General features: G+C 40.7%; 1 protein-coding gene across 5 annotated transcripts in view; it reads right to left on the minus strand.

Moving 5' to 3' along the window:
- The window catches only part of COMMD10 (COMM domain containing 10), a 139167-nt gene that overhangs the window by 95101 nt on the left and 21055 nt on the right, over positions 1 to 23011 (minus strand). For all 5 annotated transcript variants that reach the window (XR_010301284.1, XM_064140110.1, XM_064140109.1 and 2 more), the window contains exon 5: positions 8829 to 8939. Coding sequence is in view for 4 of the 5 variants with exons in the window: in XM_064140110.1 (XP_063996180.1) it covers positions 8829 to 8939 (111 nt within the window). In the remaining variant the exon portion in view is untranslated. The remainder of the gene's footprint in view (positions 1 to 8828; positions 8940 to 23011) is intronic.

A 23011-nucleotide genomic window follows, 5' to 3' on the forward strand; every position in this document is an offset into this window, starting at 1 on the left:
CATTCAAACCCCGGGGGGGAGGGGAAGGTGGCGGGAGGGGAGAAGAAAGGAATCTGGAGTACTCCGGAACACTATGCGCTATCAGAAGACAAGGCATTACAAAGAGTTCTGCTCCCACCCAAGAAGTGAAGAGCAAGTAACAGACTGCTCCCAAGCTACTGCTACAGTAAAGAGGAGAAAAGCAACTGCTTCTGAAGCATCAGTATAAATGAACAGGCAGTAACAATGACTGTTGAAGACAATCCTATCTCCTCCAACAAGTTCTGAAGGTATCCCTTACCTGGGAACTACATACAGAAAAACATAGCACTGGTGGTTCTTAGAGAAGTGAAGTATTTGATGTATAAGTCTAATGAGGAAAAAAACCCATGAAAATTCCTTTTTCAGAACTTGCAACTTTTCTCATTTAGAACCCTTCAAAGGAAGGCCTCAAGCTACGCCAGGGGAAATTTAGGCTCGAGGTGAGGAGAAAGTTCTTCACTGAGAGAGTCATTGGACACTGGAATGGGCTGCCCGGGGAGGTGGTGGAGTCGCCGTCCCAGGAGCTGTTCAAGGCAGGATTGGATGTGGCACTTGGTGCCATGGTCTAGCCTTGAGCTCTGTGGTAAAGGGTTGGACTTGATGATCTGTGAGGTCTCTTCCAACCTTGGTGATACTGTGATACTATGAAAACTAAAGGACTGGCAGGTAACAAAACTTTCCATTAGGAAGATGCTCCATGCTGCAATTGCTGAGCAGTAATATGTTCACCCGTTTTGCAGATGGAATAACTAAGAAGCTGAAGATGGAAAACCAAACAGCATTTCCAGCAGTACTTAGAAAAGACACAGACACATGTATAGGTAGCTCTGTGCAGCTTCCTCAACACCAGGGTTTTCATGCATAAAAAGTTCTCCTCCTAAATTCATAAAGAGCATATTCCATCTCTTCTGTGTTTCCTACTAATTACCATGTAATGCAAGAGATACCACCTATTTGACTTAAATACCATAAAATGCTACTCACATGATACCTGTGATCTTTCAAAATTTATATCTTTTAGCATTCAGAAAAACTTAAGTTATAGGTCTCTATTCATATCTGTGCATATGTACAAATCTGCTTCTAAAGAGCTGTAGTAGAAAGCAGATGAACTGGATTTACACATTGTACTCTTCTGCCCTTACCTCCAGGTTTCACAGGCAGCAGTCAGGTTCATTCTAACAAAGGACACATGCACAAGAACTATGTTGGTAACCTCGTGTTAGAGAAAGTTCAACTTTATGTCTCTAACTTCACCCACTTCTGATACTAATAAATTATTCTTTCTAATCTCACTCTCCCTGTCCTCACCCATTTCCAATACTATTTTATCTTTCTCCCTTAGGAAGAAACAGACGTGGGAGAGGTCTTCAATACCTTTGTGAAAGGATCACACTATTCATTACCCAGGTAAAAGTTAAGGGATTGGTACTATCAGGAAGTACTGCAAAAGTATAGCAAAAGTACTAATGAAAATAGGATTACTTTCCATTGCTACACACAAATTAATACAAAAAAATGCTAAAACTCTGCAGTTTGAGACTAGCAGGGAAGAAAGTACAAAGATGATAACCCTGTTGCTGTCTACAACTACCTGACGGGAGGCTGTAGCCAGGTGGGGGTTGGTCTCTTCTCCCAGACATCCAGCAATACAACAAGGGAACACAGTCTCAAGTTGTGCTGGGGGAGATATAGGCTGGATGTTAGGAAGAAGTTCTTCACAGAGAGAGTGATTTGCCATTGGAATGGGCTGCCCAGGGAAGTGGTGGAGTCCCTGTCCCTGGAGGTGTTCAAGAAGAGCCTGGCTGAGGCACTTAGTGCCATGGTCTAGGTGGCTGGCTAGGGCTGGGTGCTAGGTTGGATTGGATGATCTTGGAGGTCTCTTCCAACCTGGTGGCTTCTATGATTTTATGATTTAAAATTTGCAATGAATCCCATGAATGTTTTTTGATCTGAAAAGACTGAAGAACAAAGGCTGCAAAACCAGTTTGCAGCAAACAGGAAACATTTTTTTTTATGAAAAATACAGTATGTACAACTGCATTAAATGGAAAAAAAAACCATCAAATCTTTGCATTTTTCACATGTCTTCAAGACCTTAAAAGTATAACTCTGCCCAGCAATGAAATGAACCACCAAGTTTAAACTTAAATATTTCCACTACTTTTCTGCTGCTTGGTTGGGTTGACAATGATAAAGTTACACATAATGGACAATTCATTTTACTTCTGTAGAAAATAAGACCTTCAGTACTGGCTATGAGCTGAGGTTACCCAAGGCCACAACAACTGTACAGGGTCAGCTGTGACCATTTTCTTCTTTATCTTCTTGATACCGAGACACATGAAAAGTTGGAACTGGGAATGTGGGGAGGCTGTCAGCAGTTATGGGATTTGTAAATATAATGTTAAAAATCTTACTCAGAAATTGTGCATACAGCCATCTGAAACAGAAGAATACTGCAAAGAGATCCTTCCTATAAGCTGGGTAATTGAATCATGTAACATCATGAATGGATCCAGATAACTAACTGTATCCTGCAGTACAACTGCCAGAGGTGAGTGCATTCTCCTAGAGTCACATAATCTGGTAAATGGCTTCTAAGTAAAGTGTCATACAACTCATAACTTACAGGACTTGGCTTATTCTGCTGTCCATATCTACACAGGTAAGAAAACAAAGTCCTTTCAGAATTTTGTACATTTTGGACTGCAGCTTCTTTTTTTCCCCCTCTAATTAAATGGATTTAATCAGAGATAATAGCCATTCTAAATGAAAAACAGTCTAATTCAAAAATTGCTGTGCATTGCAAATGTGGAATTTCTGGCTCACATGGTTGAGCAATGAAATTTCTGACAGCTTTCTGCAGCAACGTGACAGCCTGGAAATGAATTATAAATTTCAGACTCATTTTTCTGAGCTGTTCCACATCCTCAAGATTATACATTCATTCTTACTACAGCTCCTAAAAATAAGAAGACTTTTCTCAGTATTCTGAATCCTCCTCTTCGGGCAGTTTCTGCTTTCTTATCTGCAGCAGTATTTATTAGATTTTAGTTCTCAGAACAAAATTAGTTTCATGATGTACCTCACCAAAAGCGGCAACCTTGCTTGTATACAGAAATTCAGGAAGACCTTGAACCAGGACTGCGCTATCTGAGGCTATGCAGGCCTCCAATTACCTACTATAAATACGAAGTAAAAAACCACCTTTTCTCTCAATCTCATCCTTAAACATTTTTTTATTAATCTAAGCCTGTCCTACTTACTTTTTTCAATTCTAGAAACTTACAAATCTTCTTGATGAAAAGACTAAACTTAGTTCAAGAGTGTACAGGCAAGCATGTTTGCACTCTGAGAAGGAAAAGGCTAGTGTCCTCCAGAGAATGGAAAGTGGTTCAGAGGCAGCTGATGAATTTGGGAAGCAATTTATAATTGCTTCATCTTTGCACCTCATCACAGTTCCTTCATCGTATCTCTTTCAATTGCCCTCCTTTTTTGAGGCCCTACACATACAAATTACTTCTGTATTTTTTGAAAAGAAAAAAAGGGCATCTAAAATGCATCATCCCAAAAGCTGAGGACTAGGAAGACAAAGAAAAGAGGCATATTGTGCTCAACTCTGCCATCTCCTATCTCTCTGGAATGGGAACTTCTCACTAGCATCCATCAACCTCGCTGTTACATTACTCCACAAATAGAACTTTCTATTAGAGGGAAGCAAAGATCTAAACTGAGAGGGAAGGGGAAGCATCAACATATTTCCATAAATACTCACCCAAATGCAAGTCCTGCCTGTATGCCAAACATTCTGCATAGATTCTATGTGCTAGTTTGAAGCTAGCTAGAATGTTTTGGTGAGAAGGATTAGATTACAGGCTGTGAAAGGGAAACAATGGTTATGTTTACTTCACTCATAGGCTTACTGAGAAGTATAAGAACATGAATCCAAACATAGATAAGGCATTGCTTCTTCTGCCTGGGAGCTCTGAGCTGCACTTCTCTCTAGCCACTCTGCCATCTCTCCGATTAATCCACTTTGCTTCCTAACCCCCTGGCTGAACCTCCATTCTTCCTTGGGACTGGGGTAAGGTTGAGAGGAGTGAGAGAAGGTGGAAGGGCAGTTGGGAGCCCCTCTTGGGGACTCAGGTTTCTGGGAGGGGAGTTGTGTTTCTGTATTACCTTTTACCTTGTATATTTCTGTCTATAACTGTATATACTGTAAATATCTGCTTGTATGTTGTGCCAGCTGTAAATATAAGCTTCATTCATATTTTCAGAGCCAGCTGAGTCTAGTCTGAGTGATTTCCAAAGTGGGGGGGGGGGCAGGTAACACTCAAACCATCACATTCTACCATCCAAATTGGCTGCTCCAGCTCTGCTCTAATAAAAGCTTTGTTTCTCATCTACTCTGGTGCACTGTTGAAGATGCAGAAAGCATTCACAATGGCAAACCCAGAAAAACAAACGGCGTAACTATTGAAGTACACACAGCCAAACAGCTAAGGTCTATATTTGTTCATAGTGCAAACACCTGTAAAACATAGGAAAGAAAATAAAATACTGGTTAAAAAAAATCATCCAACAAACACAAACCATCATGTCTTTTTATCTTACCAAGTACACAAACAAAAAAAAAATATTTAAGATGTCCACACTTCTATTAACTTTGTAGAAAGATACCAATAACGAGTTGCCGTCCCTGGAGGTGTTCAAGAAAAGCCTGGATGGGGCACTTAGTGCTGTGGTCTAGTTGGTTGGATAGGGCTGGGTGCTAGGTTGGACTGGATGATCTTGGAGATCTCTTCCAACTGGGTTGATTCTATTATTCTATATATCACCATCTAAGCTTCACATGCAGTCAGTTTGACTTTGAACAAATGGTTGCAGAAAATAGTTTAAAATATTTCTATTGTAACATTTCATGTTACAGAGAATCTAGAAATTAATGATAATTGAGTTAAAATAACATAAAGGGAGTATAATTTTATCTGTCTTTTGTTGAAATCATTACATTAAACCCAGAACTTTTACCTTTTTCTTTTTTTCTGTCTTGCATCAGCAGACAAAATCCTCTAATCAAATTCTACAAATACAGGCATAATGAAGGAATGAAGTACTGAATTCTCACTAGGAATCTATACACAGCATTCAGATAGAGCTACTCCAAGAAGCTCCTTAATAGTTAAGAGTGAAATTATGGAAGAAAGAGAAAGGAAAATAAAGAAAAGAGCAAAGTCTTCCATAGAACAAACTATAATTAGATAACAGAATCTAATGGAATCTGTGGAATAGATTTATTGGGAAAAAAACAGATTACTATCATGAGACAACACTGGGCAAGAATAGCTCATTTATCCTAATTTTTTAAAGCATAAAAGTTCACTACAGTTCATACCTAAAAATACATAATAATAAACAGCTTATGTAGTAATGCACCTTACTGGATCTTCCAACCGAAGAGGCATAGCAGAAACATTTTAAGAACACATTTTTACTTCTCACATTCCCCTGCAGAGATATTCTCCACATTTCTGAAGCCCTCAGGCCTTTTCTACAGCTTTTACTACGATGTTGGTTTTTTTGTTTTGTTTTGATATATATGGCTCTTAGGGTTAGAGCAAATGTTGTTTAGGTCCGGACTAGATGGCCTAAGATATTACTGCTATTAAGAGTGAGAAAGAATGTGCAAATGTGTGCCTGTGTGCACAGTTATTAAATAATTTACTGAAGGAAACAGGTATTAAATAAAATCAGCACTTTTTGGGATCAGTCTTTGTCTGCAAATCAAAATCATAATTAGAAGCACAGATTATCAGAATTGTTAATTTGTGCTCCCTCTACTGGTTAATTCACTCTGTTAGCCATAAAAATAATAATGGTCTGTAAAAAAATCCCCAGATTGTTCTGTTGCAATACGACAGCCCCCAAAAAAATCTGAAATTGTATTATATTATTCAAGAAAACCCTTATACATAGCCAGTATCTTACATATCAGTTCTAAATGTCACCTCAGCTAGTTAAAATGCCAGTATGGAAATGAAAGGACTTCACAGTTCAAAAAGATGTTTTCTATTACAGCAGCCTGTTTTGTGTGCCTGGTTCATAGAAATTACACTACCCTCAGATTTAGAAATGCAATTAAACATTTCAAATTCTGAATCATTGTAAGAAGCTGCTGTTAATTGAATTTTTAATTGAAAGCTGCTTTTTTCTTCTCCTTATACAAAACACCATCAGTAACCAAGCTGCAAAGGAGCCTAGATTACAAGACAACTTGTGCTGGCAGGCAGGGTTTGGCATCCAATCCTCACCCTGCTCACAGCAGGGTTAACTCCATGCTTCAGTCAGGATGCTCAGAAACTCATCCCACGAGCTTGTGAGTACCTCCAAGGCTGGTTACCCTGAAACCTCTCCAGCTAACTCATTCCTACACCTAACCACTGTTACTGTGAAAAACTTTATATGGCATATGCAAAATACTTCTTACAACCAAATCAAGGCTAGTATGCCATCCAAGTATTGAGCAAAGGGCAAATTCACAGCAAAACCCAGAAAAAACAGTACCAAAAATCACAAGATCTGATTACAATTACTACTAGTCACAAGCTATGCTGAGCATACTCCTGGGCCATGCAAATGTCACGAGCAGCTCCAATCACCTGAAAGAACCAAACACCAACTTACTTTTGAATTACAGTGACACAATACCTATGGGACCCTGATTTTCATCTGTGGCTGACAAAATACACTCAATAAATATTTATATAGCATACAGTAGATCATCTGAGTCTTTATTTCATGAAACACAAATAACACCCACCTATCCACAGGTTTTCTGATTACCTCACCTGAAGACATAATTTAACTACTAATTTTAAGTGTCAGATTCTGACAAAGGACTATTCAAATAATCTTTAACAGGAGCGAGCTGCAGTAAACATTAATGTACTAGTGCAATTACTTAGAGTTACAAAAAATAAAAATAATGGTCATTTTCATTTACTTGCTCAGTATGGGTTTTTCTTATTAACAAGCTTTAGTTTCTTTGATGAGCAAGACAAAATTCTATTGCTATATACAGATTAGAAATGTAAACACTTAATACTTCCCACAAAGACTGACTTCAGAATTGATTCCGAGCACTGTTTCAAAAGTAGCATTTAGAAAGTCAGTGTGACAAAGAGCACTACTGCCCCCTAAGGAGCCAGCCCACAAAACCTCCTCTGCACCAGCATTTCCCATCTCTCCTGAAAAAAATCCAACTATCACACCCATTAATTATTTTTCAAAATAAGAAATTAAGAAGTTTTGAGAGAAATTAAGGCAATCATTGAGAATATATACACTAATGGTGCCAAGTTTCTGCACAAGAGGCACACATGTGAATTTGAGGATCTGGGATTTTCAGATAACTTTGTAATTTGTGCAAAAAAAGGATAATGAAGATGTAAAATACACTGTATTTTTTCCCCAACGCTTCTGTCAGTATATAAGCAGATATTAGCCAACTTTACACCTGTTTTGTACTAGGGTGTATCACTCAGCAAAAACAACTGTGGTTATCCTTCACACCAACTCAGATTTTTCAACTACATTGACTGCAACGTGAAAAAATCAGTATGTTTTCCTTGTTGCACTGTCCTGTCTAAATGACAGTTACAAGTCTAGCTGGGCTTGTAATAGTTGCAAAATAATTCTGAACTTGGTATTCAATTATATCCGCCAAAAGAAACAGAGAAGAAACAATCACAAAAGAATCCACTTGTTGGATTCTGTTTGTAAAGGAAACAAATGAACTTTCTGTGTCATGTGAAAGTGACATTTTATCCCCTCATTTTTAAAAGTATTCTTCAGTAATTGAATCTGTACTCAGTGCTGCCCAAAGCAGCTTGGACATAAATTATTGTCTGTTTCCTGCATGTGCTTTTAAAACATGCAGTGTACTGCTGAAAAAAACAAACCACTGCCAAGTCCTGGTGCAGAAAACATATGCTTAGCATTCTTGTTTATTCTACAGTAAATCAGAAATTCCACTCACATTAGCAAAATTACTGTGATTTAAGTGCAGTGCTAAAGCAAAAGTAAGTTTTGATTTCTCCACCCCTAATCTTTCACAATGACTTTTTCACAGATAAAACATTCTGACAGACACCACAGAAGACTCCAATGTCCATTAGCAAGATAAGGTTAAAAGCAATCCATGTGTTTAATTTAGAACCTGCTAGCTAAAAAAGGATAGTTTTTTAACTAAAAATCTAAGTTTGTTAGTGAATTTGGCATTGAAAAGCCACCAGCCACCACAATCCTTCAACTGGAGACTTTGCCTTAAAATCTCCAAATATTGCCTGATAGGCCCTTGCATACTATGTCATAATTCATATAAACACATTATTAGCACAAAAAGGTTGCAAGTGATGAGTAATATCTTACATAGCTACACACATGGTAGAAGAGAGCAAGCTACTAGGCATCAGAGGTATAAAAACTACCAATCACATACTATGCAACAAAAATAAGTTACCTACAAAGATATGTTAGAGACCTAAAATAACTATATTACATGATATTTCTCTATTACTCCACAGGACAAAATGCTAGTGTTACAGCTCTCAGCTTCCAGTCCACCCAACATGCACCCTATTACACTTTCCAATTTCAAGTGCTTACTATAATTTTATGAAATAAGAAAATGAAGACACTGATGAAACTAAAAGCAATCAAGAGTTCCCACTGAAGCCTCAAAACTTTGAACACACGTTAATCACCACAACTCATTCCAATTCTAACAGGCATGCACTTCCTACCTTTGAATCTTCATTGCTCACTCCCAGCTCTAATATGGCTCGAGGAGACTTCTGCTTCACTTGCATGGACTCTGCCATTTGAAGATTAAGCTGCCATCCAATTGTTTCAAGCTAAAAAACACAAATTCAGATTACAGTCAGATCCATTAAGGTCAACTTACAATACTGTGAATGGTCTGAGTCAGTGTACAGGATGTCAGGATCCACAAATGTTAAGTATTTTTATATATTGCACACCCTGCAAATTCTCCTGTACTCCAAGACAGATTTGCATCTTTTCTCTTGCCAAACTTATCAGTTCAAACTGCCTGTGATCACCCAAAATAAAGCAACTTTGAATGTCTCAGATCTGCTGGAACCAGTCCATAAAGCACAGCTAAGGATCCAAATTAGGTAGTTTCCTCCTGCATGTGGAAGTTTATCAGCAAAGTTGTAGATTCAATTTTATTTCATATTTATTTTTCTTTCAGGGAAATGGTAAACCAACTAAAAATGGTAATTTCTTAATCAACAGATTTACCCATGGGTGTTCTACCATATCCAGATGTTAATGACAAAAATAATTTTGTGCTCTTCTGAAATTGTTACTACTGAAAAGCAAAAAAACAGTTAAGCATGTGTGCAATAGATTTTTTAATACAAAGTTAAACAAAACTACATTTTAGATTGCTTTTAAATTATTAATGTAAAATTATATCAAACATTATCAGTCTACATCTCACACACAAATGAAGTTCCCAAGAAGAGAACAACTCAGCCTTCCTCAGTAGAGCAGAAATATAAAGGTCTTACCATCAGGCAAGTTAATTTGCATACAAGTTCTCTTTAATTCAGTGTCTCCTCTGTGCCAGTAAATACTGTGGCTGACTTGGTAGAAGTGAGAGCACACCAAATTTCAATTAATCTCTTCCCAGTCCAATAACTCAACTAAAATCAGCAACAGCACTGTGAACAGCAGAGAAGCCAATGCATGCCCTGACTCTCCAGATTAAAAACAGGAGAGAAGGTGAGTGACAGAAGCATCTTTCATTGGCACAGCTCAAAGAGAAGAGCTTCCAAAGTTTATTTCAGCTATAACATTTACATGTGCACATTAATGCATCTTTTATTGCCTTTCTTTGTATACTACATCAATATTACACATATTATGTAACAAACGCTGACAGCCATATAACTAAGTTCTGAAAGGAACAGTACATAACATGACCTATTAAGCACCACAGTCAGTTCAAGGCAGTTTAGCAGGGCCAAACAAAGGTAATGGAAGGACACAGACATTCTCAGAATGACTTTATGTACAGCTGTAGGAACAAACCAGCAGGAAGAACTACAGCCTGCCAGCGCTCTGCAACAACTGCCCCTGTAGAGTTTTTATTCTATGGTAAAAATAAGGGAGTTTGCACAGTACTAGTTTAACACAGCCTGCTCTCACAAATCAGAAGGGAATGTAGCACAAAACCCCTGGGTTGAGATAAGGAGCTTAATAGAAATAATATAATGCACATCACCTGAGCCTACTTTGCAGAAAAGAACACAGCAAAAGCAGAAGTAGCAGCAGAAGCCAGTGGTAAAACTTTCCCACCCCTCTAAGCCAGTAGTCAATGGTAAAACAGCTCCTCCACTCCTCCAAGCCTGCAGTCAGCCCAGCAGGAAAGACCCAAAACCACAAGCCAGAGGCCACAACTAGAAACAGGAAGCAGTTCATTTTACCACCTCAACTTCAAGACCCATGATACCTTTCTCCTGCCAGCACTTTATTTTTAAAGCTGGCATGACATCAGCATGGCATTGAATACCCATCAGCAGACTCAACTGACTAAACCCATGACAACACATACACTGTTGAAAGCATAAATACAACACGTGGTGGACAGAAATAAAATGCTGTCAACCTGGTCCAGCTCATTTTGTGGCAGGTGTAGCTTTACTAACAGTATGCCCACAGCCTAAGAACTAAAGATGTTATAATAGACAAGGTTTATAGATTCACAGAATCAAAGAATAGCCTGGATTGGATAAGACTTTTAAGAACCTTGAGTCCAATCATTAGCCTAACACTGATATCTCCTCAACTAAACCATATTCCTAATCACTGTATCTACATGATTCCCAATGGCATCCTGGCCTGCATCAGGAACAGTGTGGCCAGTAGGACAAGGGAGGTTATTCTGCCCCTGTACTCAGCACTGCTCAGGCCACACCTTGAGTGCTGTGTCCAGTTCTGGGCCCCTCAATTCAAGAAGGATGTTGAGGTGCTGGAACATGTCCAGAGAAGGGCAACAAAGCTGGTGAGGGGCCTGGAGCACAAATCCTATGAGGAGAGGTTGAGGAAGCTGGGCCTGTTTAGCCTGGAGAAGAGGAGGCTCAGGGGTGATCTTATTACTGTCTACAACTACCTGAAAGGACATTGTAGCCAGGTGGGGGGTGGCCTCTTCTCCCAGGTAACCAGCAATAGAACAAGGGGACACAGTCTCAAGTTGTGCCAGGGTAGGTATAGGCTGGATATTAGGAAGAAGTTCTTCACAGAGAGTGATTTGCCATTGGAATGGGCTGCCCAGGGAGGTGGTGGAGGCACCGTCCCTGGGGGTCTTCAAGAAAAGCCTGGCTGAGGCACTCAGTGCCATGGTCTAGTTGATTGGATAGGGCTGGGTGCTAGGTTGGACTGGATGATCTTGGAGGTCTCTTCCAACCTGGTTGATTCTATGATTCTATGATTCTATGATTCTATGTACGTCCAGGGATGGTTACTCCACCACTCCCCTAGGCAAGCCATTCCAACACCTGAAAACCCTTGCAGTAAAGATTTGTTCCTAATATCCAACCTAATTTTCCCTTGGTGCAACCCAAGGCCATTTTCTTTTGTCCCATCACTTGTAATGTGGTTGAATACACTGACCTTACCTCTCTACAATCTCCTTCCAGGTAGCTGTAGAGTGATAAGGTCTCCCCTCAGACTCCTTTTCTCCAGACTAAACTATCTCAGTTCCCAAAGCTACTCCTGGTAAGACTTATTCTCCAGACTCTTCACCAGCTTTACGGTCCTCCTCCAGACACACTCTAGTCTTTCTTGTAGTGAGGGGCCCAAAACTGAACACAGTATTTGAGATGTGGCCTCAGCAGTGCTAAGTACAGGGGGTCAATCACCTTCCTGGTACTACTGGCCCCATTATTTCTGGTATAGGCCAGGATATTGTGAGCCTTCTTGGCCACCCAGGCACACTGCTGGCTCATATTCAGCCATCAGTCAACAATCCCAGGTCCCTTGCTGATGAGCAGCTTTCTGGCCACTACTCTCCAGGCTTTTAGCGCTGCAAGGGATTGTTGTGGCCAAAGCGCAGAACCTGACATTTGGCCTTGCTGAAACTCATACAATTACTCTTGGTCCACCAATCCAGTCTGTCTAGATCCTCCTGCAGAGCTTCCCTACCCTCAAGCTGATCAACACTTCCACCCAGCTTGGTGCTGTCTGGAAAATTATTAAGAGTGCTCTTGTTCCACTCATCCAACAGATGTTAAACAGAACTGGCCCCAGTACTGTGCCCTGAGGAACACTGCCTGTGGCCAGCTGGCGACTCACTTTAAATCCATTCACCACTGCTCTTTAGGCTCAGATATTTATGTAGCTTACCCAGTAAACTGTATGCCCATCCAGGCCATGACCAGCCAGTTTCTCCAGGCAAATGCTTTAGGATCCAGCTCTACTAAAATCCACATACACAACATCCACAGCCTGTTCCTCATCCACTAAGCAGGCAACATGTTGTGGGAGATCAGGTTAGTCCCATGCTGACAGGGTCTAATCATCTGGTTGCCCTCTATGTGCTGCATGATGGTACTCAGGATGATCTGCTCCTGTGCTAGTTTGAAGCTAGCTAGAATGTTTTGGTGAGAAGGACTAGATTACAGCCTGTGAAACAATGGTGATATCTACTTCACTCATAGGCTTGCTGAGATGTATAAGAGAAAGAATCCAAGCACAGATAAGGTATTGCTCTCTGTCTGAGCTCTGGGCTACATCTTTCCAACCTCACTTTCCATCTCTCTGATTAATCCACCTGCTTCCTAACACCCCTGGCCAACCTGCCTTTCTTCCCTGGGCACAAGGCAACATCAGGGGTAAGGTAGAGAGGGGTGGGAGAAGGTGGAAGTGTGGTTGGGAGCTCCTCCTGGGAACTCAGGTTTCTGGGAGGGCTGCTGTGTTTCTGTATTACCTTTTAACTTGTATAACTGTATATACTGTAAATATCTGCTTGTAGATTGTGCTAAGCTGTAAATATAAGCTTAATTCAATTTCCAGAGCTGGCTGACTCTAGTCTGGGTGATTTCTAAAGTGTGGGGGGTTGGGTAACACCCAAATCATCACAGCTCCATCAGCTTCTATCACACCAGAAAGAAACTGACAAGCCTGCAGTTTTCTCAACCTTCCTTCCAGCCCTTCCTGTAGACAGGTGTCACACTGGTTAACTTTCAGTCTCCTGGGACCCCTCTGTTAAGCCAGGACCACTGAATAATGATGGAAAGCAGCTTGGTGAGCACCTCCACCCGCTCTCTCAGAATTCTCAGGTCGACTCCAACCAGTCCTATAGTCTTCTGTGTGGTGAAGCAGGTCACCAACCACCTTTCCTGGATCGTGGGGCGATCATTCTGCTCCTTGTCTCTACCTTCTGCTCAGGGGGCTATATTCCCAGCATACAACAGGTACCATTACAGAAGGCTGAGGCAAAAAAGACTTTAAGCACCACAGCCATTTCCTTATCCTTAGCCACCATGTTTCCTCTTGAATTTAACAGAGGATTCTAAAAGTTGATTAATTTTTAAGATTAATCCCCTGCTTTGATTTCCTTGGTTGACATCACTACTAGGGCACTGCCAATCCCACCTAAAAGTATAGCACTATCCAAAGTGGATTTTGCGGATGCACTCAAGCCAATCACAGCAATGGACAAGTCTGCTAAGCTACTTCACTGGCCAGTAAGTGGAATCTTCCAGCAAATTAGATCTGAAAGACACAGCTGCAAAACATTTTTCTCTATACAAACTTCAGAAAAATTAAGTGAAAAAAGCAACTAAAACACCCTCTGAGGCTCTCAGGAGCACAAAGATCTTATCATGTTGCCTTACTCTAGGTTTCAGATCAAGGAAAGAAGTTCAGTTCAGTTAAAGACCCCTATCAAAATTGAAGATAGTCAATAGAGAAGGACCCAAATGCTGACTTAGAGGCTACTGCTGAGGGCGGCCCAAAGCAAAACAGAAAACTGTACCAGCCATTTTGACAAAACAGCTAACCATTAAGGTTAAATGTGAAGACACTGGGCAAGCTCTGGACTGCAGTGATGTTCATACTGCAGTCATTAAGGTTCAAGCCCCACAGTCAGCATTTTAGAAAGGACTTTCTACCTGTTACTTAATGATTTTATTATAGTAGTATAGAAACCAGGTCTTAGACTGGCTAGCGGCTTAACCAGGACTGTAAAAATACGCCACCAGAGACAGGAACATTTCTCTAGGAAGCCTGAATTTTAATACTTTTGTAAAGCTGTTAAACAGTGTATTGTATGTAGCATGAAAAACAAGCCATCGAAAGTAAGGAAACTCAAGTTTATATCTTCTATCTAATTTCTAATACACATCTCTTCAGCAATACTGCAGAGGGCTGAGAACAAATAAAACGTATGTGGCAGCACAGTCAACTCAGTTTCTAGCTGAACAGCAGACATAACTCTTTTTTATTCTATTTTACCTTAAAATTCCTCTGTTCTCCTGTACAATTCACGTGTCCTTTCTGTTTTAAATGTAGTTGTACGAGAACAAGTTTTGATTAATAAACAGCATGCTGCCTAAGACTTCACAGTGGCCTGACTATTTTATTGAAAGCAAAATGTAACATGCATCTGCCAACAGTTGTGTTAACTCAGAAGACATTCAACATCCTGAAACATCAATTAACCTTTTTAGAGTGTTTCTACACATGATTTCTGGCAAAGTGAGGCATCTGGTAGCCACAAACTGATACACATTTAAGGATTTTTTTTTTTTTTTTAATGAAAGGACTATAAAATTATTTCCACTTCTGATATCAAACTTGTTACAGAAAACAAAATATTGGGAGACACTACATAAAGCACCAGAATCTGCGATGTATGACTTGAAAAGCATTTACTGAGGAGAGGGGGGCAAGTGTTTCTCCATTACGACATGAAGATAAAACCATGTTTCCAGTTACTGTAGGCTTTTAGCTCCTTTTTACAAGTCCTCACCAGCAGTTCAGAAATATGCAAGCTACCTTGTTACTGCAATAATGAACAATGTTGAAAACGTACTGTGTAGCACTCAACAGTTCTCACTGGTATCTCAGGCTCTTACCTAACCTCAGGGCTATGTTTAGACAACAGTAATACTAAATGCAAGCTCGGAAATAAGTAAAGGAAAACAAATTGCATGTACTAAATAAAAGCAACAGTAAGCATGACTGAAAATGCTTACACCTGCTAAACCAGCTCTGTACCCCCTACGTACTACTTTTCTCAGTGGCTTTCCATGCCTGTCCCGGGGCAGATTCACATGAGAGACCTCTGTTGCTGTGGTCATGGTTGCCTGTAATGTCCATGGTTATTTTGTGGTCAATTAGACAGAGTCTAGCTGGAAGCCTGTAAGCAGCAGTTCCTATGGGGTCGGTACTGGGACCAGTATGATTCAGTGTATTCATTAATGACGTGGAGGAGGGCATGGAGTGCACTGTCAGCAAGTTTGCTGATAAACCAAGCTGGGCAGAGTGGCTGACACATCAGAGAGTTGTGCTGCCATTCAGAGAGACTTAAGACAGGCTGGAAAGTTGGGCAGGGAGAAATTTAATGAAGTTCAACAGGGGCAAGTGTAGAGCCATGCACCTGGGAAAGAACAATCCCCTGTATCAGTACATGTTGGGGACTGACCTGATGGAGTGCAGTAAAGGGGAGAAGGACCTGGGAGTCCTGGCAGATGGAAAGATGGCCATGAGCCAGCAGTGTGCTCTTGCAGCCAGGAGGGCCAATGCCATTCTGGGGTGTATTAGAAGCACTGTGGTTAGTAGGTCAAGAGAGGTTCTCCTTCCCCTCCATTCTGCCCTGGTGAGGCCTCATCTGGAGTATTGTGTCCAGTTCTGGGCCCCCCAGCTCAAGAAAGACAGGTTGCTTCTTGAAAGAGTCCAGCACAGCTCCACAAAAATGATACAGGAAGTTGAACATCTTCCTTATGAGGAGAGACTGAGGGAGCTGGGGCTTTTTATCTTGGAGAGGAGACTAAGAGGTGACCTCATTAATGTTTATAAATATGTAAAGGATGAGTGCCAGGAGGATGGAGCCAGCTTCTTCTCGGTGATGTCCACTGACAGGACAAGGGGCAGTGGGTGGAAGTTGAGGCACAGGAGGTTCCATGTGAACCTAAGGAAGAATTTTTTCACTGTGAGGGAGACAGTGCACTGGAACCAGCTGCCCAGGGAGGTTGTGGGGTCTTCCTCTCTGGAGATATTCAAGAACCACCTGGATGCATTCCAGTGTGATCTGCCCTAGGTGATCCTGCTCTGGCAGGGTGGCTGGACCAGATAATCTTTCTAGGTTCCTTCCAGCCTCTGACATTCTATGAGTCTATGATTCTGTTTCCTTCAGTGTGACATATGAGAGCTTTAAAATCATGTCCACTGTCTTGTCCACCAGATTACTTCCCATACTAAATAGCAAAACATACAATTTTACATACTAGGACAAAATTATCATCAGTCTTAACACAGCTATGGCAAAATGTTTGGGTGAAAGTCACTCTGCAAAAGCCTCACATACATTAAATGTCAAGTCAGCCTCCACAGCTTATCTGTGATGAAGTTTAAGCACAATCTCCAACCAAAGAAAGGATTTCACTTAGCCAAAATTAACATCCACAGAATCCACTACTTCTCTCATCACTTATAACCCTACTGACTCTTTCTTGCATATTCTTCCCCAGAGTTCTTTACTTTCCCTTTTGACTGGACAAAAATGTTGCTATGACAAACCAAACGTGGCCCAGGTGGCCAAGAGAGCCAGTGGCATCCTGGCCTGTATCAAGAACAGTGAGGCCAGTAGGACAAGGGAGGTTATTCTTCCCCTGTACTCAGCACTGGTCAGGACACACCTTGAGGACTGTGTCCAGTTCTGGGCTCCTCAATTCAAGAGAGATGTTTTGGTGCTAGAACATGTCCAGAGAAGGACAACAAGGCTGGTGAAGAGCCTGGAACACAAACCCTATGAGGAGAGGCTGAGGGAGCTGCGGTTGTTTAGCCTGGAGAAGAGGAGGCTCAGGGGTGACCTCATTGCTGTCTATAACTACCTGAAGGGAGGTTGTAGCCAGGTGGGAGGTGGTCTCTTCTCTCAGGCAACCACCAAGAGAACAAGGGGACACAGTCTTAAGTTGTGCCAAGGGAGGTATAGGCTGGATGTCAGGAGGAAGTTCTTCACAGAGAGAGTGATTGGCATTGGAATGGGCTGCCCACGGAGGTGGTGGAGGCACCGTCCCTGGGGGTCTTCAAGAAAAGACTGGCTGAGGCACTTAGTGCCATGGTCTAGTTGATTGGATAGGGCTGGGTGCTAGGTTGGACTGGATGATCTCGGAGGTCTCTTCCAACCTGGTTGATTCTACGATTCTATAAGAAGGTGTGGTAGTTTTGGCGTTTCACCACCCCCAATTCACCAGACTAACTCGGAGGGCTGGAAGTTAAGGAATGAAGCTATATTTTACAGTGCAGCACAAATTTACAAGGGTATATACACAATATGCACAGATATTTACAACTATATACAATTATATACAAGTTAAAAGTAATGCAGAAATTCAAAACCTCTTCTGAACAGCAGAAACTGCCCAGGAGAGCTTCGATCTAACTCCCCCTCCTGTTTTTCCCAACCTCTCCCTTATTTCAGAAGGTTTACATGCAGGAGTGAGATTGCCCAATAAGGAGTTAGAAGAAGAATTATTAGTATGGGTTACACAGGTTCAGAGAGAGATAGTACAGCAATCAGCAGCAAAGACTGACCGACTTTGTTCATGTTTCTTGGTTTAATGCCTGTCAGCAGAACCAGTGAGTGATACAGACATGAATATTATTTTCTTTTATCACAGCCAGTGGTCTGATTTCTCTCATTAAAATATCCAAGTTAGCCTCAAACCAGCACAGAAGATACTCAAAAAAATGGATACATATGACAACTTCCTACATTAAATGTCAAAAACATAGAGTATTTCTCCTTTCTCAACCACATAAAGATACTTAACTCATATCCATTAATAAGCATCAAAAATATATTATTTGGCAAAGAAATTTAGGGTAAAACCATCAAGGAGAAAACAATCATCTTAGTTATAAAAGAACCAGCCTAGTAGACTGGAAAACAACACTGTGATTTTGAGAAAGAAAGCATATTGGACATCCAGACTAAGCATACTGTAGGGTTCCATCCTGGAAGACCAAGAAGAGTGACTGAGAAACACTGAAAAAAAAATTTTTGAGAAAAATATTAATTTGGAATATTGTAGGGAAAAAAGAGGAAAAACTAGAATAGGAAACAGAATTTCAGAAAATACAGAACCATAGAATCAACCAGGTTGGAAGAGACCTCCAAGATCATCCAGTCCAACCTAGCACCCAGCCCTAGCCAGCCACCTAGACCATGGCACTAAGTGCCTCAGCCAGGCTTTTCTTGAACACCTCCAGGGACAGTGACTCCACCACCTCCCTGGGCAGCCCATTCCAATGCCAATCACTCTCTGTCAAGAACTTCCTCCTAACATCCAGCCTAGACCTCCCCCGGCACAACTTGAGACTGTGTCCCCTTGTTCTATTGCTGGTTGTCTGGGAGAAGAGACCCCAGCTCTCTCAGCCTCTCCTCATAGGATTTGTGTTCCAGGCCCCTCACCAGCTTCTTCACCCTTCTCTGGACATGTTCAATCATCTCAACAGCTCTCCTGAATTGAGGGGCTGGATACAGTACTCAAGATGTGGTCTGGCCAGTGCTGAGTACAGGGGAAGAATAACTTCTCTTGTCCAGCAGGCCACACTGTTCCTGATGCAGGCCAGGATGCCATTGGCTCTCTTGGCCACCTGGGCACTCTGCTGGCTCATCATCAGCTACTATCCACCAGTACCCCCAGGTCCTTCTCCACCTGGCTGCTCTCAGCCACTCTGTCCCCAGCCTGTAGCATTGCTTGGGGTTGTTGTGGCCAAAGTGCAGAACCCTGCATTTGGCCTTGTTAAATCTCATCCCATTGGTCTCTGTTCACCCATGCAGCCTGCCAAGGTCCCTCTGCAGGGCTCTCCTACCCTCCAACAGATTGACCCACTAATAATGTTTTCCTTAATGGCTCCAACTTAGGCTGCTCAAAAATGGTGCAGGGTCCAGTATTTTTAAGAGGTGAGAGAGAAAAGGGGGTTCAAATGCTTAGTCAGTACCAGAAATGAGAAAAAAGGATTTTTTTTCACTTTGGACTTGAGTGATAACCTGAGACCACATCTCCTCTCCATCTCTACATCTATAAAGACTGGAAGTTTGTTTGAATTTCAAATGTAAAACTGAAATTTTCATATAAATTACCTGCTTCTAGAAGGTGAAGCTTTCAGGTTATCTAATACCATAACAAATAATTACAGAAACTACTGAAAATCAGTATTACTGCCTTTGGAACTGAATGATATGGAATAAACAGCATACTTCTTAACAGAACACAAGCAGGACGCCATAATAACATGCAAAGCACTGTATTTCCTCTGTGGGTAATCCATGATTTGGATTTGTATCTTAGTGCTGTAAGCACTGACCTCAGAAAAAGTAGCAGTAACAACTAGTAAACAAAGCAATTAATCTGCAAGAACTACAGCATGGAAATACTGCTTGGACACATAACACCAACTTGTCTGAAGTTTTGATAACTTTTAAGACACTGAAACAGTTAAAAACTAGCCAATCACTTTACAGTTTAATGCATCACTTAACAATCAATTTAATATATTATGAAAATCTAATTATTTAATTCAGATTGTTGCACTTCATTCTCTTGGCAAGAGAATATCTAGCTTTTCCCAAACTAAACAAAATATTATGGATTTCACTTCTGTGTTGTTGTGGCGGGCCTATGGGCCCGAAAATAGGCTTATTTACACCTTGCATTTCAACAGAGGACAGAGAGACACTGATTAGTGTGATGGTTTGGGCTTTAACCCACCCCCACACACTTTTGGAATTGCTCCAGCTAACTCAGACGGACCCTGGGAATATAAATGAAGCTATTTATTTTACAGCAGCAAATATACAAGCAGCTATTTACAGTATATACAGTTATATACAGAAATATACAAAGGATAAACAATACAAAAGCACAACTCCCCTCCCAGAAACCTGAGTCCCCAGGAGGGGCTCTCAAACCACCCCAACACCTCCCCTTGCCCTCTCAACCTTACCCCAGTTCTCAGGAAGAAGAGAGGTGCAGCCAAGAGGTTAGGGAGCAAGATTAGTGGGAGCAAGATTAATGAGATGTGACTAGGTCTGAAGGCAAAGGCAGAATTAAAGACATCATGCAGAGGTTTGACAATCTGACTGAAACCAGGAGATGGCCAGAAAATGCCAAAACAATTCTAAATTAGTAGCAGTGTTCTGTACTTTTACATTTATGTGGGGAGAAAAGCCTTGGAATGGGAAAGGAATGTACAGCACAAGCAAAGTATACATGCAGTCCATGAAGCCCTCCAATACCAATAAAACATTTTTTTTCAGTTAGCCAAAAGGTAATTGGTAAAAAAAGAAGTGATATGACCACCACATTTTTTAATACTGGAAAATCGAGCACATAATAATAGAGGTTTTCAACTGTGTGTTTTACTTGGGTATTTCTCCCATCATCAACAAGTTATGGCTCAGCTTGTCTGTTTGTACTTATTTTTAAAAGCAGCAACCCTCCCCCAAATATGTGCCTTCTTAAAGGGCAAAGGGTTTTCTTTACTGCAATATTGTTAAGGGGCTATTGAATCCTTCCAACATGAGCGATGAGAATTTTAAGGCAAACTGAGCTTGAGGCCCACAGACAGAATTAAAAGACAGCAATGTTAAAAATAACTAGGTCATGTGTTGTGAGTATTGAGAAGGAGAATGTGCAGCAATGAAATTATGGTACAATACTAACCTTACTCACCTTGTTCATACTGCACATACCAGGTTCAGCTGAACTGGCCTCCAGTTGTATTATTAACTGAAGCACCACTGAATATAAATCTAAACATTTCTTCTGAAAATTCAAATCTTGGTACAAAATAGAGCACTTCCAATTGTGATACCTTGTGTGGTACTGGTGGTGCTGAAGGACTTGCTTAAAATGGACTTGCTTGCTCTTAGTTGCCAGCAGCCTCCTACAGCACATAAGAACTGGTTTACGCTTGCATAGCTGAGAATAAACATCCAAGCCTCCTGACTTTGAGTCAATACTGAGAAAGCCACTTCAGGGTAATTTAAGTCCATCTATAGTTATCTTCCTTCATAGGCAGTCTGATTAGTTTGAGGACAGACTGAAGCAGTGTAATTGACTTCATTTTTGTCATGTTTTTAGAAACTGCATAATAGAAACAGAATGCCAAAAAGAGCTCCTTAATGATTCATTCTTTACAGGTACTACAAAAAAAAAATCTTCTGTTAAGCCAAAGATTTACAAACTACTTCAGATAATGTAGGATGGTTACAGAAAATTGGCTTCATGCTCCACTGGTACACAGGCCCACCAGTTTGATTTTCAAATACTTGAATCCTTATTTTGAGAAAACGTTCAGTTCAAAATGCTCTGGTGTTTGAGGTAACTTAAATGTTCCTGCACATGAGATGATGCCTTTCACATTCTGAGGAAAAATTTTACATGCCTTTTTCTATAAACTTTTTTTTCTTTAAGGAACAGACAAGATAATATGCAAGTGTAATGATACTATTTTTCAGAGTTACACTTCTCTCATCTATTTCTAACAAACATGGAATAGCTGTAAGAGCACTGTAAGAGTTTACATGCAGTTACTGCTCCTGTAAATAAGTTCAGGATTCCTACCTCAATGCTAGAGTGGTCACTGGGTTAAAAAGACATTTTAATCACCATCTAAAATAAGTATTGATAACTTAAGGTTTCAGATTCTCACCTTCTACTATAATAGTGCACAGATTAAGTACCTAACACTACAGGAGCACATAACAGGGGGAAAATACCCCAGCCCTCAGTCCATTGTTGAGGAAGCAGATTTAAGACAGCTGAAAAAGAAGGGTTCAAGAACTTACTCTCAAACAAAATCAGTGTCAGCAAAAACTATTCCACAATTTAAAGATGGAGCCTGACAAACTTACAAAGTGTACTGTGTGACCTGGCTCCTTTCAGGAATGAAGAAAATGTACAGCTCTGTCTCTGCCCACATGTACCCCAGAAAGGAATCTATCCTGCCCCTAGTGACAATTACAGAAAAATTAAATCTTGTTTTAACAAATGAAATAAAGCTTTTGTCTTCTTAACTCATATACTGATGTGCTGGTTTGAGGCTAACAGGAATATTTTAATGAGAGAAATTAGATTACTTGCTGTGAAAAGAAAGTAACAGTGATGTCTTTATCACTCATTTGTTCTGCTGAAAGACATAAAATCAAGAAACATAAACAGTCAGTCAGTCTCTGTCTGTCTGCCACTTGTCTCACTAATTCCTCTGCCTAGACCTGTATTAATTCAAACTAATTATTCTGCTTCTAAGTCCTTATCCTGCAATCTCATCCCTGCACATAAGATTTCTGATATAAAGGTTGGGGTGGAAAGAAGGAGGGGAGTTGGTTTGAAAGCACTCCTGGGTGGTTCTGCTGTTCAGGAGGGGTTTTGTACTTCTGTATTACTTGTATATAGCTGCGTATAGTTGTAAATACCTGTATATATTGTTTGTATATGCTTGTAAATTGTGTCACGCTGTAAATATAGCTTTATTCCTTAACTTCTATTCAGATGAGCTAGTCTGGTGAATTCGTGGCAGGGTGGGAAATTCCCAAACTATCACAACTATCTAAATCATTTCAGGTGCTTTTCCTTCTGGTTTAAGAGAAATAGGTCAGTTTTTAAGATGAAAACATTTCCTGCAACATTTTGAAAGAGCTGTTTTATGTAATTTAAGACATCCA

The sequence above is a fragment of the Pogoniulus pusillus genome, chromosome Z (assembly GCF_015220805.1).
Source record: "Pogoniulus pusillus isolate bPogPus1 chromosome Z, bPogPus1.pri, whole genome shotgun sequence".
Classification (NCBI taxonomy): Eukaryota; Metazoa; Chordata; class Aves; order Piciformes; family Lybiidae; genus Pogoniulus; species Pogoniulus pusillus.